This window comes from Oncorhynchus clarkii, chromosome 18 (assembly GCF_045791955.1).
Source record: "Oncorhynchus clarkii lewisi isolate Uvic-CL-2024 chromosome 18, UVic_Ocla_1.0, whole genome shotgun sequence".
In the NCBI taxonomy this organism is placed as follows: Eukaryota; Metazoa; Chordata; class Actinopteri; order Salmoniformes; family Salmonidae; genus Oncorhynchus; species Oncorhynchus clarkii.
This window is the reverse complement of record NC_092164.1, coordinates 65,901,058-65,915,670: the sequence shown is the minus strand read 5'-3', so window position 1 is coordinate 65,915,670 and position 14,613 is coordinate 65,901,058. Positions and strand designations below refer to the sequence as shown.

The following is a 14,613-nucleotide window of genomic DNA, read 5'->3' as shown; positions in this document are numbered from 1 at the left end:
CTGCACCCCTGCCCAGTCATGTGAAATCCATAGATTAGGGATTTATGAATTTATTTAAATTAACTGATATCCTTATATGAACTGTAACTCAGTAAAGTTGTTAAAATTGTTGCATGTTGCGTTTATATTTTTGTTCAGTTTCGAAACCGTGAATAAAAGTTTTTGTAGTTCTGAGTAGGGCGTTTGAACGACATATTCCACTTACCCGCAATTGTTAGCTACGCACTTCCGTTGTGCCTTGTGTATTTCCTGTCAGGGTTGGTAGGAGGAAAAGCAGCAGGCAACAGAGACGTGTATTTATAGAGTTGGAAGAAGGTAAACCGTAATTTTTATTTTCTAATAAATTACCTAAAGCTTATCCCAACGAATTAATAATGACTGTGCCATATGAGGTGTCGTGTTTCTTTGGTTTGTTCCCTAGCGTAGAGCCAAGCTAGAAAGCAAAATGCTAACCAGCGAACTTAGCTAGCTTGCGAACTCTTCTAAACGGCACTGTCATTTGTTCAACTAGTTTCACTTTCTAGTAGCTAAGTTGTGTGTTTTGGTTGCTAATAGAAGGGGTATTGTTTCACTTGCTTGACAAAGCTAGTGAGTTGATGACTTTCCAAAATTGTTAACTCTTCCACTAGCTAGCATATAGCTAGCTAGACTTTGACCGTGTTGAAAATGTAACTTCGTCCACATTAATTCGTTGCTATGCTGGTAACTTAGCTAACTAACGTAAACTGTCGTTCGCCATTTCAGATACATTTTACATTAGTATAAGCGTGATTATTGGTGACCAACTGACCGAAAGCTAGCTAACTTAAAGGTTTAACTAGACGTTTGGCAGTTACGTTTCTTGTTTTTCTCAAGTGGAGGTGCAACATGTGTTTTATAATAGCCAGCGAACATTTGAATATTCGGATCTGTAACAGACACGGCACAGTTAGATTTTTCCATATACAAACATAATGATCGATTACCATTTTTTTTAATACTATGTTTCAGGCATTTCATCATGAAGAAACAGGACACGGAAGAGTCGGCCACGCAGAGCAGTGACGCGGCTCCACCACCTGGCACTGGAGAGATGGAGGGAAGCACAGCGGCAAAAGACGTTACAGAGACCAGTAGCCCAAAAGACGTTATAGATACTGTCAGCCCTAAAGAGCCAGACAGGCCTTCACAGATTGATGGGGCTGAAAGTTCAGGTAACGTTAGCACTGTGTCCTAGGTGACACTGGTTGTCACAGATGTGATGGAACTAATAACGCTAGTCAAATGCACCAATTTTCAATGTTTATGGTGAACATCTTTTGACAGGGTTGGCTATTTGTCACTATAGTTTTGTGTAGCTATCACATCTTTCAGCCACAACGTGTCACGTTTTGCAGTATTAAAATAATGGACGTAACTCCACGTCTATTGCGCTAGGAACCTTCAACAACGCTCATGACACTGAATTCTTGTTTACACTTTAGGGTTGGATATTTTCACGCTATTTTTTACAAATGTTCCATCCGGAGAATAAATCACTTTTCTGATTGAAAATTCAAGCCTGATGCTAGCGGATCCTGATGAGCCATACATTTTTATCAGCCCTACATTAGACATTTCATGAGCCCAAGCCCCCAAAAAACAAATGCTTGTGCCGTTATCCAATACAGAAAAACATAAAAGCCCATAGATGTGGCTAGCTCTGAGCTCTCTTGGGTAAATAAATGAAACTAGCTTCAGTAGGTTCATCTTTTTGAGTGTGAACTGTATTGTAGGGACTGGAATTACACACATCCTTCAAACCGCGATAAAGCAGGGAGAGAACATGATTCTGGTGCAGCACATGCGGCCTACAAAAGTTTTTTAATTTAACCTTTATTTAACTAGGCGAGTCCGTTAAGAACACATTTTTATTTACAATGACGGCCTACCATGGCCAAACCTGGACCAATTGTGCACTGCCCTACGGGACCCCCCAATCACAGCTGGATTTGATGCAGCCTGGATTCGAACCAGGTACCGGCCAGTTTGAAAATAAGGATTTGTTCTTAACTGAGTTGTTTTTTTAAATCCCCTAACCCAGCTGACGCTGAGCCAATTTCTGCACCACCCAAAGTTACAAGTATAGGCTAGTGAATTTGTTTTTCATTTAAAAATATAATAGGGCCTATTTGTATAATTAGGCTGACTCGTGTGTGTGTGTGTGTGTATATATATCTTTCATAATAGTTCCCCTGTTATTAGCCTACCTCTATGTATTGTTGCTTCCTTCCTCACTTTCAAATGTTAAATGAAAGTATGTTTCATTGTCCTTACCTTCATCATTCTAATGACATCCTTGAATAATATAGGACTAGAATTAGATGCAGGAGGCTTTCACTTCTCTTAACGAATGGTTATGGGTCTGAATAAATAACTGCTATAGTCTACCGCCATCTGAATGGTTATGGGTCTGAATAAATAACTGCTATAGTCTACCACCATCTGAATGGTTATGGGTCTGAATGGTTATGGGTCTGAATTAATAACTGCTATAGTCTACCACCATCTGAATGGTTATGGGTCTGAATGGTTATGGGTCTGAATTAATAACTGCTATAGTCTACCACCATCTGAATGGTTATGGGTCTGAATGGTTATGGGTCTGAATTAATAACTGCTATAGTCTACCACCATCTGAATGGTTATGGGTCTGAATGGTTATGGGTCTGAATTAATAACTGCTATAGTCTACCACCATCTGAATGGTTATGGGTCTGAATTAATAACTGCTATAGCCTACCACCATCTGAATGGTTATGGGTCTGAATTAATAACTGCTATAGCCTACCACCATCTGAATGGTTATGGGTCTGAATTAATAACTGCTATAGCCTACCACCATCTGAATGGTTATGGGTCTGAATTAATAACTGCTATAGCCTACCACCATCTGAATGGTTATGGGTCTGAATTAATAACTGCTATAGCCTACCACCATCTGAATGGTTATGGGTCTGAATTAATAACTGCTATAGTCTACCACCATCTGAATGGTTATGGGTCTGAATTAATAACTGCTATAGCCTACCACCATCTGAATGGTTATGGGTCTGAATTAATAACTGCTATAGCCCACCGCCATTGCATGTTTGCTCTTCTTTCAAACTTACCTGTGAGTTCTGTTGGCTGCTCTACTTAACATTCAGCAAACGAGCTTGCGTCCCTCTTCGAATAGTCTTTTGGTAGAAGAAAAGCTACAAACAACGATTTCCGGCAAGCTATTCTAATCTAGCTTTTCCTGCATGGGACCCCAAGAGCTAAGGAAGGTTTTTCTTTTAAAGAGAGAGGCCAGTGGAGCAGAGGTGTGTGTATTACTCAAGAAACAGGTGCTAAAGGCGTAGTTACGAGCTCATTTTGCTTAACCCATCGTTAATGTGTGGTGTCAGGAAAATAACCTCACACTCAACGTCAACAAAACTAAGGAGATGATTGTGGACTTCAGGAAACAGCAGAGGGAACACCCCCCTATCCACATCGATGGAACAGTAGTGGAGAGGGTAGCAAGTTTTAAGTTCCTCGGCATACACATCACAGACAAACTGAATTGGTCCACTCACACAGACAGCATTGTGAAGAAGGCGCAGCAGCGCCTCTTCAACCTCAGGAGGCTGAAGAAATTCGGCTTGTCACCAAAAGCACTCACAAACTTCTACAGATGCACAATCGAGAGCATCCTGGCGGGCTGTATCACCGCCTGGTACGGCAACTGCTCCGCCCTCAACCGCAAGGCTCTCCAGAGGGTAGTGAGGTCTGCACAACGCATCACCGGGGGCAAACTACCTGCCCTCCAGGACACCTACACCACCCGATGTCACAGGAAGGCCATAAAGATCATCAAGGACATCAACCACCCGAGCCACTGCCTGTTCACCCCGCTATCATCCAGAAGGCGAGGTCAGTACAGGTGCATCAAAGCTGGGACCGAGAGACTGAAAAACAGCTTCTATCTCAAGGCTATCAGACTGTTAAACAGCCACCACTAACATTGAGTGGCTGCTGCCAACACACTGACACTGACTCAACTCCAGCCACTTTAATAATGGGAATTGATGGGAAATGATGTAAATATATCACTAGCCACTTTAAACAATGCTACCTTATATAATGTTACTTACCCTACATTATTCATCTCATAGGCATACGTATATACTGTACTCTATATCATCGACTGTATCCTTATGTAATACATGTATCACTAGCCACTTTAACTATGCCACTTTGTTTACATACTCATCTCATATGTATATACTGTACTCGATACAATCTACTGTATCTGCCTATGCTGCTCTGTACCATCACTCATTCATATATCCTTATGTACATATTCTTTATCCCCTCACACTGTGTACAAGACAGTAGTTTTGGAATTGTTAGTTAGATTACTTGTTGGTTATTACTGCATTATCGGAACTAGAAGCACAAGCATTTCGCTACACTCGCATTAACATCTGCTAACCATGTGTATGTGACAAATAAAATTTGATTTGATTTGATTTAATGAACTAAATATAAGGCTAATTCTGCATTGAGTTTATTACCTGGAAGGGGTCGGCTAGTGTGTGTGTGTCTGTGTTTTGAGTGCTGTTTTAATGGGGTTTTTGGGGAGAGGTTGAGAGAGTGCTCGCGAGTGTACTGATTTTAAAGCAACGATATTCAAGTGTAGTTTTAAAACTCTGCAGCTGCAATGAAACAAATCTTTACTAAATAATAATGTGACCCCAGAAAGCCAGATAGAGATGGGTAAATTAGACATTTGTTCTTTATATTACTGTAGCATAGGCTATGCAGCAGCAAATGTAGGCCTACCTGTCACAAGAAGAAAACGTTACCATGATAGGTCTACGTGCATTGGTAACTCACTCCGCCCGGAGATGGGCCGTCTGCCCCCCGCCCGGAGATGGGCCGTCTGCCCCCCGCCCGGAGATGGGCCGTCTGCCCCCCGCCCGGAGATGGGCCGTCTGCCCCCCGCCCGGAGATGGGCCGTCTGCCCCCCGCCCGGAGATGGGCCGTCTGCCCCCCGCCCGGAGATGGGCCGCCTGCCCCCCGCCCGGAGATGGAGCCGCCTGCCCCCCGCCCGGAGATGGAGCGTTTATGATTCATCATGTAAAGAAGCCAGATTTAGACATTGCAGTTCCATTTCACGACATGCTGTTCTTTAAAAAAAATAATTCTCCGTTATTTATCCTGGGTAAAGGGAGTGATTTGGGGTGGTAAATCTCAGTAACCGGGTTCCCACCCTTCAACCCTAGTACACATAAGCAGGACCGCAAAGTATCACAACTATAGCAGCAGCATAGCCATATATTGTGACGGTGATAAGTTCATGCTTCCATACATCCGGTACACCTTAGCTAATGTTGTAATAACAAATTTGTCCTTCCCTTCTGTGTCTAGTGGGTGAGGTGTCTGCCGTTCCCAAAACAGCAGATGCTGCAGCTCTCCCCGCGGTCCCACCTGTAGAAGAGCCTGCTTTCGTCCCGGTCTCTACTGTAGCAGACCCCGTACCTGTCCCGGTCTCTACTGTAGCAGACCCCGTACCTGTCCCAGTCTCTACTATAGCAGACCCCGTACCTGTCCCAGTCTCTACTGTAGCAGACCCCGTACCTGTCCCAGTCTCTACTATAGCAGACCCCGTACCTGTCCCAGTCTCTACTGTAGCAGACCCCGTACCCGTCTCTACTGCAGCGGAGGGGGTGTCGTCTCAGTGTGACATGGCTGAGGAGCTGAGCCGCCAGCTGGAGGACATCCTCAACACCTACTGCCTGGAGGACAACGGGGAAGACGGGGTTAACCTGCCCAACGGCCAATCACACGGCCCTGTACTCAACGGCCTGGCCAATGAGAAGGAGCTGGACGTGAAGCCAGAGGATGTCAAAGTGAACGCCGGCGGAGCGGAGAAGGAGAAGACAAAGACTCAGGACAAGAAGAAGGTGAAGGGTCTGGGTAAGGACTGGTTCTGTTGCTCTGTCTGAAGTCGACCCCTAGGGTGTATTCCTAGGTGCTTGTCGTTGGATCCTGGTCCGGAAGAACAGTATGGAGCTCTTACCCATCCATATTGGTCACTAATATACCTAGCTGTCATCCATCATATTCCTTTATTCATACAGGTGGTGGCTAGGGGTTTAGGACTGGACAGCTTCCCCTTGTGTGTTGCTGGGTCCCTGTTGTGATGAGGGGGTGTTGCACTGAATTCCCCCCCCCCCCCTGTCCTGTGTGTTGCAGGTAAAGAGATCACCCTGCTGATGCAGACCCTGAATACTCTGAGTACACCAGAGGAGAAACTGGCAGGCCTCTGTAAGAAGTATGCTGATCTGGTTAGTAGTGACTCTAATAAAGTCTGTGGTGTGTGTGTGTGTGGCTCGAAGGCTGTTGGTTTAGTAAATTAACTTTTTTATTTGTTTCATTTTAGCATGCTAGCAGCCCTCTTTTATATCTAGCCTCCATCTGTGTATCAGCCAGTAGTAGTTTGTCTGTCTGTCTGTCTGGTCATCATGGGCAGGGCGGCTCAACGTAGGCTGACCGTCCATGTGGGAATGAGTCGTGGATTTATTGCTGATTTATGAATATGTGATGCAGGTCTGTCCTGTGTATCCATAACATGTGAGGTGTGATTACATGACAGATTGCAGCAGTGTATGTACCTGATCAAGGTGTGTGACAGGCCTATGTGTTTTTAAGGCCTTTTCTGGATGTGGCTGATGGAGGGAGGGAGCCCAGAGGGGGAGGGAGGCTGGCTGATGGAGGGGAGCCTAGAGGGGTTGAGGCTGGCTGATGGAGGGGAGGGAGCCTAGAGGGGTTGAGAGGCTGGCTGATGGAGGGGAGGGAGCCCAGAGGGGGAGAGAGGCTGGCTGATGGAGGGGAGGGAGCCCAGAGGGGGGGAGAGAGGCTGGCTGATGGAGGGGAGGGAGCCCAGAGGGGGAGAGAGAGGCTGGCTGATGGAGGGGAGGGAGCCCAGAGGGGGGAGAGAGGCTGGCTGATGGAGGGGAGGGAGCCCAGAGGGGGGAGAGAGGCTGGCTGATGGAGGGGAGGGAGCCCAGAGGGGGAGAGAGAGGCTGGCTGATAGAGGGGAGAGAGGCTGGCTGATGGAGGGGAGAGAGGCTGGCTGATGGAGGGGAAGAGAGGCTGGCTGATGGAGGGGACGAGAGGCTGGCTGATGGAGGGGAAGAGAGGCTGGCTGATGGAGGGGAAGAGAGGCTGGCTGATGGAGGGGAAGAGAGGCTGGCTGATGGAGGGGAAGAGAGGCTGGCTGATGGAGGGGAAGAGAGGCTGGCTGATGGAGGGGAAGAGAGGCTGGCTGATGGAGGGGTAGAGAGGCTGGCTGATGGAGGGGAAGAGAGGCTGGCTGATGGAGGGGAGGGAGCCTAGAGGGGTTGAGAGGCTGGCTGATGGAGGGGAGGGAGCCCAGAGGGGGAGAGAGGCTGGCTGATGGAGGGGATGGAGCCCAGAGGGGGAGAGAGGCTGGCTGATGGAGGGGAGGGAGCCTAGAGGGGTTGAGAGGCTGGCTGATGGAGGGGAGGGAGCCCAGAGGGGGAGAGAGGCTGGCTGATGGAGGGGAGGGAGCCCAGAGGGGGAGAGAGAGGCTGGCTGATGGAGGGAAAGAGAGGCTGGCTGATGGAGGGGAGAGAGGCTGGCTGATGGAGGGGAGAGAGGCTGGCTGATGGAGGGGAGAGAGGCTGGCTGATGGAGGGAAAGAGAGGCTGGCTGATGGAGGGAAAGAGAGGCTGGCTGATGGAGGGGAGAGAGGCTGGCTGATGGACAAGGACATGGCTAACACACCCAGCCACCCTTGGCAGCCTTGTTTGTTTCCCCTCTAGCCTTAATTTGTCTCATAGCCATTTTTTACAAGTGTACTGGAGTTTTAATGTTGTTTTATTATTAGTTCAACATTTTAAGTGTTTTTATAAATTAAACTCTAATTTCTCTGTGTGTGTGTGCGTGTGTGTGTGCGTGTGTGTGTGCGTGTGTGTGTGCGTGTGTGTGTGCGTGTGTGTGTGTGTGTGTGTGTGTGTGTGTGTGTGCGTGCGTGTGTGTGTGCGCAGCTGGAGGAACAGCGGAACAGTCAGAAGCAAATGCGGGTCCTACAGAAGAAACAGTCTCAGCTGGTGCAGGAGACAGACCACCTAAAGAAGGAACACAGCAAGGCTATCCTGGCACGCAGCAAACTGGAGTCACTCTGTAGGGAGCTGCAGAGACACAACCGCACACTCAAGGTTGGCAGGATTCCCCAACTGGTGGCACCCAGGCCGAATTTGGCCCCGGGTGATATTAATTTGGGCCCCCAAAGTTTACCGAGCTGTAAATCTGTTCCAAAGTATTCCCATGCATAGTAGAGAGATCTGATCGCATACAAATATATATAATATATATATATATAACTTATATATAAGGTATGAAATTATGTTTTAGTCAAACATCTGTTTGGGCTTCTTGCAGTTCAATTTCCTGTCTACAAATTATTCAAAAATGATGTTCCGGTCCCTTGACCATCTGCTCAAGAATAAAAACCGCCCCTTGGCTGAATCTGGGTAATGATCCCTGAGGTAAAGGATGATGAAGCTGTACCTTTTTCACACTCCTGAGCCAAACCGGGCTGAGCTTGAATGTGCTGGCCACCATTGTTGCTTGAACACTGCTGGAAAGGACGGGCCAGCACAGTGTGGCGTAAGTCGGGTATTCAGGCCAGCACAGTGTGAATCAGTCATAGGTCAGACAGAGAGGGCGGAGCTCACATAGGAGTCACTCTAAAGCAACCAACTGCAGATAAGTCGGGGGAGGTGCATTTGCGACAGCCGAAAGTTGGACACCAATGTGGTTTTCCAACAAGAAGGCTCAGATCAACATGGCAGTGTTGCCATTGCTTAAAAAAATATGTTCTTGATAATGTCAAAATACACACGTCTCCAACCCCCAAATCATAGACTCACAAACTGGTATCATGTTTGTAAATTGTATAATCAATTATTGATAAAGAGCCAGAAATATCACATTAATTTACACTTTCTTTCAAAAGTTTGGGGTCACTTAGAAATGTCCTTTTTGAAAGAGCACTTTTTGTCCATTGAAATAACATCAAATTGATCAGAAATACAGTGTAGACATTGTTAATGTTGTGAATGACTATTGTAGCTGGACATGGCTAATTTTTAATGGAATATCTACATCGGCGTACAGATGCCCATTATCAGCAACCATCACTCCTGTGTTCCAATGGCACGTTGTGTTAGCTAATCCAAGTTTATCATTTTAAAAGGCTAATTGATCATTAGAAAACCCTTTTGCAGTTATGTTAGCACAGCTGAAAAATGTTGTCTTGATTAAAGACGCAATAAAACTGGCCTTCTTTAGACTAGTTGAGAATCTGGAGCATTTGTGGGTTCAATTACAGGCTCAAAATGGCCAGAAACGAAGACCTTCTGAAACTCATCAGTCTATTCTTGTTCTGAGAAATGAAGGCTGTTCCATGCAAGAAATTGCCAAGAAACTGAATATCTCGTTCATCGCTGTGTGTACTACTCCCTTCACAGAACAGAGCAAACTGGCTCTAACTAGAATAGAAAGAGGAGTGGGAGGCCCCGGTGCACAACTGAGCAAGAGGACAAGTACATTAGAGTGTCTAGTTTGAGAAACAGACGCTTCACAAGTCCTCAACTGGCAGCTTCATTAAATAGTACCCGCAGAACACCGGTCTCAACAGCGAAGAATCAGCCTAATGATTGGCTGACTGTAGAGCCTCCCACTATGCAGGGGATTGGCTGCAGGATTAAGTTGACGAAGAGCAACTGTCGACTGCGGTAAACCTAATGACTTTTGATCACCATGATATTTGTCAAGTTCGTGCAGTCGACATCATAGACGCAAGTCTGACAATTTTATCCCGTTAAAGGTGGTACACCCCTTGAAAGGCGGTAACCAATGATTCTCAACGACTTGACAAAAGTGACCTGCTCCAACCCACTTACACATTCCAAAAACTAGAAGATGAGTCTTCTAGTTCTCTGATTGCTAGGACCATATCTTTGTGAACCATAATGTTTTTTTATTTTTTAATGATTTATGAAGTGAATAACTTTTTGGGAGTAAAATGGAGCTGTGCATTTTAAACCTAACTTGCTCTTGCAGGAGGACGGGACACAGCGTGCACGCGTGGAGGAGGAGAAGAGGAAGGTGGTGACATCACACTTCCAGGTGAGCCACTAGCATTGTGTGTAAAGAAGGGATGAATCTCTAGTCTTGCCTTGATTTATTGCCACAATCTTCTCCCAATGAGTGTTGAGAAGTAGGCCAAGAATCAAGGAAGTACTAATGACTTTCACCCAAGGATTAAACACTTCCTGGTTGTTTATCATGATGTAACATCCTCTAGTTCGTGTGTGTGTGTGTTCCCAGGTGACTCTGAATGACATCCAGGCCCAGATGGAGCAGCATAACGAGAGGAATGCCAGTCTGAGGCTGGAGAACTCTGAGCTGGCAGAGAAGCTCAAGAAACTCATCCAACAGTACGAACTACGAGAGGAGGTGTGGTTTGGAGTGGGGAGAATGGTGGGGAGTGGGGAGAATGGTGGGAGTGTGGTTTAGAGTGGGGGGAATGGTTTAGAGTGGGGGGAATGGTGGGAGTGCAGAGAGTTTTGGAGAGTGGTGGGAGTGGGGAGAATGGTGGGAGTGTGGTTTAGAGTGGGGAGAATGGTGGGAGTGTGATTTGGAGTGGGGAGAATGGTGGGAGTGTGGTTTAGAGTGGGGAGAATGGTGGGAGTGTGATTTGGAGTGGGGAGAATGGTGGGAGTGGGGAGAATGGTGGGAGTGTGGTTTAGAGTGGGGAGAATGGTGGGAGTGTGATTTGGAGTGGGGAGAATGGTGGGAGTGTGGTTTGGAGTGGGGAGAATGGTGGGAGTGGGGAGAATATTGGGAGTGTGGTGTGGGGAGAATGGTGGGAGTGGGGAGAATATTGGGAGTGTGGTGTGGGGAGAATGGTGGGAGTGGGGAGAATGGTGGGAGTGGGGAGCAGACAGGAGTGCTGCAGCTCTGCCAGGAAGGACATGGACATTTACTTGCATAACTAAAGCACACAAGGTGCAACTGCAGTACAGGTCTAACAATGTTCTGGTCATGTGAGTATTATAACCCCCTGTCCTCTCTCAGCACATTGACAAGGTGTTCAAGCATAAGGACCTGCAGCAACAGTTGGTGGATGCGAAGCTACAACAGGCTCAGGAACTGCTCCTGGAGTCTGAGGACCGACATCACAGAGAGAAGGACTTTGTGAGTAACAATTGAATATGGTTGTTTGGTGAACACTCAAGTCAACGTGTTCAACTCAATGACTATATCATGTGGGATTAGAAACTGGGTGGTTCGAGCCCTGAATGCTGATTGGCTGAAAGTATACCACGAATATGACAAAACATTTACTAGTACTGCTCTAATTACCTTGGTAACCAGTTTATAATAGCAATAAGGCACCTTGGGGGTTTGTGGTATCTGGCCAATATACCACGGCTAAGGGCTTTTCTTAGCCATGACGCAACGCCCCCCTCGTGGGTTTGATTTAAGCAATAAGGCACAACTCTTTATTTTGGTCTTCTGATGTCTCTCCGGCTGTTGAAGGAAGCGGTCGAGTCTCAGACGATGTGTTAGGGTTGATTTCATGTTAGTCTCCTCTTCTCTCCGGCTGTTGAAAGAAGCGGTCGAGTCTCAGACGATGTGTTAGGGTTGATTTTATGTTAGTCTCCTCTTCTCTCCGGCTGTTGAAGGAAGCGGTCGAGTCTCAGACGATGTGTTAGGGTTGATTTCATGTTAGTCTCCTCTTCTCTCCGGCTGTTGAAGGAAGCGGTCGAGTCTCAGACGATGTGTTAGGGTTGATTTCATGTTAGTCTCCTCTTCTCTCCAGCTGTTGAAGGAAGCGGTCGAGTCTCAGAGGATGTGTGAGCTGATGAAGCAGCAGGAAGTCCATCTCAAACAACAGGTGTCTATTTAAGAACGCTCTCAGATGCATCCACTCTGTCCCATCTCTGGTAAACAACCAGCTGGGAAGTTAATGTGTTGGAACTGACCTTCCTCTCTTTCCCATCTGCCCATCCAGCTGTCCTTATACACAGAGAAGTTTGAGGAGTTCCAGACTACTCTGTCCAAGAGCAATGAGGTGTTCACCACTTTCAAACAAGAGATGGAGAAGGTGAGTGTCTGTCACACATCAGCAGAGATCTCAGAAGATGGTCTGTCTTGGTTGTAGTCTGTGGTCAGAAGATGGCCTGTCTTGGTTGTAGTCCGTGGTCATGTGACCCTGTGTGTGTGTGTGTGTCCGTAGATGACGAAGAAGATCAAGAAGCTGGAGAAGGAGACGACCATGTATCGTTCCAGGTGGGAGAGCAGCAACAAGGCCCTGCTGAACATGGCTGAGGAGGTAGGCTGGGTTTTACTCACTGAATGGGGCCTTTTCTATTGGTGTGTCTGTATTTTGTGTTTTGTTGGGAAAAGTGCAAGATATACACTAGAGTGTACGAAACATTAGGAACATTCTTGATACACACAGGAAACTGTTGAGTGCCAAAATCCCAGCAGTGTTGTAGTTCTTGACACAAACCGGTGCGCCTGGCACCGACTACCATAACACAGCACTTAAATATATTTTTTTGCCCATTCACCCTCTGAATGGCACATATACACTATCCATGTCTCAATTGTCTCAAGGCTGAAAAATCCTTTTTAACCAGTCTCCTCCCCTTCATCTACACTGATTTGAAGTGGATATAACAAGTGACATCAATAAGGGATCATAGACTGACCAGGTGAATCCAGGTGAAATGTCATGGGGAGAGCAGGTGTTCTTAATGTTTTGTACACTAAGTGTAAGTTTGTATCTGTGTGCCTTCTGTAGAAAACTCTGCAGGACCGTGAGTTTGACAGCCTCCAGGGGAAGGTAGGGAAGTTGGAAAAGCTTTGCCGGGCGCTGCAGAACGAACGCAACGAACTCAGCAAGAAGGTTCAGGGCCTGAGCACCGGCCCCGGGGACAACAGCCCAGGGGCTGAATCCCCTTCCCTACCCCCCACAGACTCCCAGGAGCCTAGCCCAGACCCCGACACCACCACCCCTAGCTCCCCAATACCCTGCTCCCACGGCTGCCACTGCGGCCCAGAGTTGGACACTGAGAACCAGGCCTGTGCAGCCACCCTCACTGCCCAGGAATGAGACCTCTTGCCTGGGCAACACCGCTCAGTCTCCCCTTCACCGACCGATTACCAACTACCAGCCTGCAAGCCAAGCCACTATTAATGTGGGAGTTAAGAGTGTGGGTCTGTATGATTTCCCCCAGAGTTAGATAAAGTTGTCCCCTAACCACAGATCTAGGATCAGATTCCCTTACGTCCAACTTAAAACCAATAGGGCGGTGCAAGAACATCTGACCCTGGATCTGTAGTCAGTTAGCAGCTTCTACCTACTCTGGTGGCTCCTGGAGAGTTGAAGGTGATGATGATGATGGTGTCAGTCAGGGACGATTATTGGAGGTTCTTCATCCTGCGTGTTTTGTTTTTTGGTCTTTTTTTAAAATTTTCCTTTTGAGAACTCTAGCACACAAATGTTCATGGAAATCACAGATTTTATGCGAGGCAAAGCAAGCTTTAAAAAAAAAAAAAAAAAAAAAAGAGGCTTCATCCCAAATGGAACCCTATTCCCTATATAGTGCACTACTTTAGACCAGAACCCTATTCCCTATATAGTGCACTACTTTAGACCAGAGCCCTATGGAACCCTATTCCCTATATAGTGCACTACTTTAGACCAGAGCCCTATGGCACCCTATTCCCTATATAGTGCACTACTTTAGACCAGAGCCCTATGGAACCCTATTCCCTATATAGTGCACTACTTTAGACCAGAGCCCTGTGGCACCCTATTCCCTATATAGTGCACTACTTTAGACCAGAGCCCTATGGAACCCTATTCCCTATATAGTGCACTACTTTTCACCAGAGCTCTGTTGGAATAGGGTGGTATTTGGGACACTGGCTGCTTAGGAAGGTAATCTACAGTAAAGATGTTGGGACAGGAGGGTTTTTCGTGTGTGTGTGCTTGTCTCTATCAGTCCCTCTTTTTCGTGTGTGTGCGCGTGTCTGTCAGTCATAGAGGTTAAGATATAGTGAATCTGCAAATGTACGGCCACAGTTAAACTTGAATTCTAGGATTTATATTTTTTAAAGTTGAACACACTGAAAGCATGGCTAACTCATCAGCGCATGTAGGAATCACCTGACCTTTCCTTCGGCACAGAGAGCAGAGTGTATATATATCTAGGTTGGGGATAATCTTGCAAAAGGGTCACTTTCATTCCATTTTAGACGTCCTTGTTTAGGTCCAGAGCATCAAAACACTTAAAGGGATGGTGTAGATATTATTTATGAATCTTACAGTATCGTTGGATCCACACAAAATGCTCTTAGACCACGAGGAACCAACCGGACGCAAATGGGGGGGTGAAATGAGGAGGGACCTGAGCTGAATCTGTCCAACAAGAAAATTGTTTTCATTGCTAAATGTTTTGTTACGGTTTGTACTAATGAATACACCTGGAAGATTAGACAAAATCGCCTTGTTCTTTT

General features: G+C 46.6%; 1 protein-coding gene across 1 annotated transcript; it reads left to right on the top strand.

Moving 5' to 3' along the window:
• Positions 1–220: 220 nt before the first annotated feature.
• LOC139373864 (taxilin alpha) lies at positions 221–13,659 on the top strand. The gene is made up of 12 exons (XM_071114953.1): positions 221–315; positions 991–1,193; positions 5,416–5,964; positions 6,244–6,335; positions 8,061–8,231; positions 10,141–10,206; positions 10,408–10,536; positions 11,158–11,277; positions 11,906–11,980; positions 12,098–12,190; positions 12,323–12,418; positions 12,893–13,659. Exons 2-12 carry the CDS (start codon positions 1,001–1,003, stop codon positions 13,202–13,204), a joined length of 1,896 nt encoding a protein of 631 aa, XP_070971054.1. The 5' UTR covers positions 221–315; positions 991–1,000; the 3' UTR covers positions 13,205–13,659.
• The last annotated feature ends 954 nt before the right edge of the window (positions 13,660–14,613 follow it).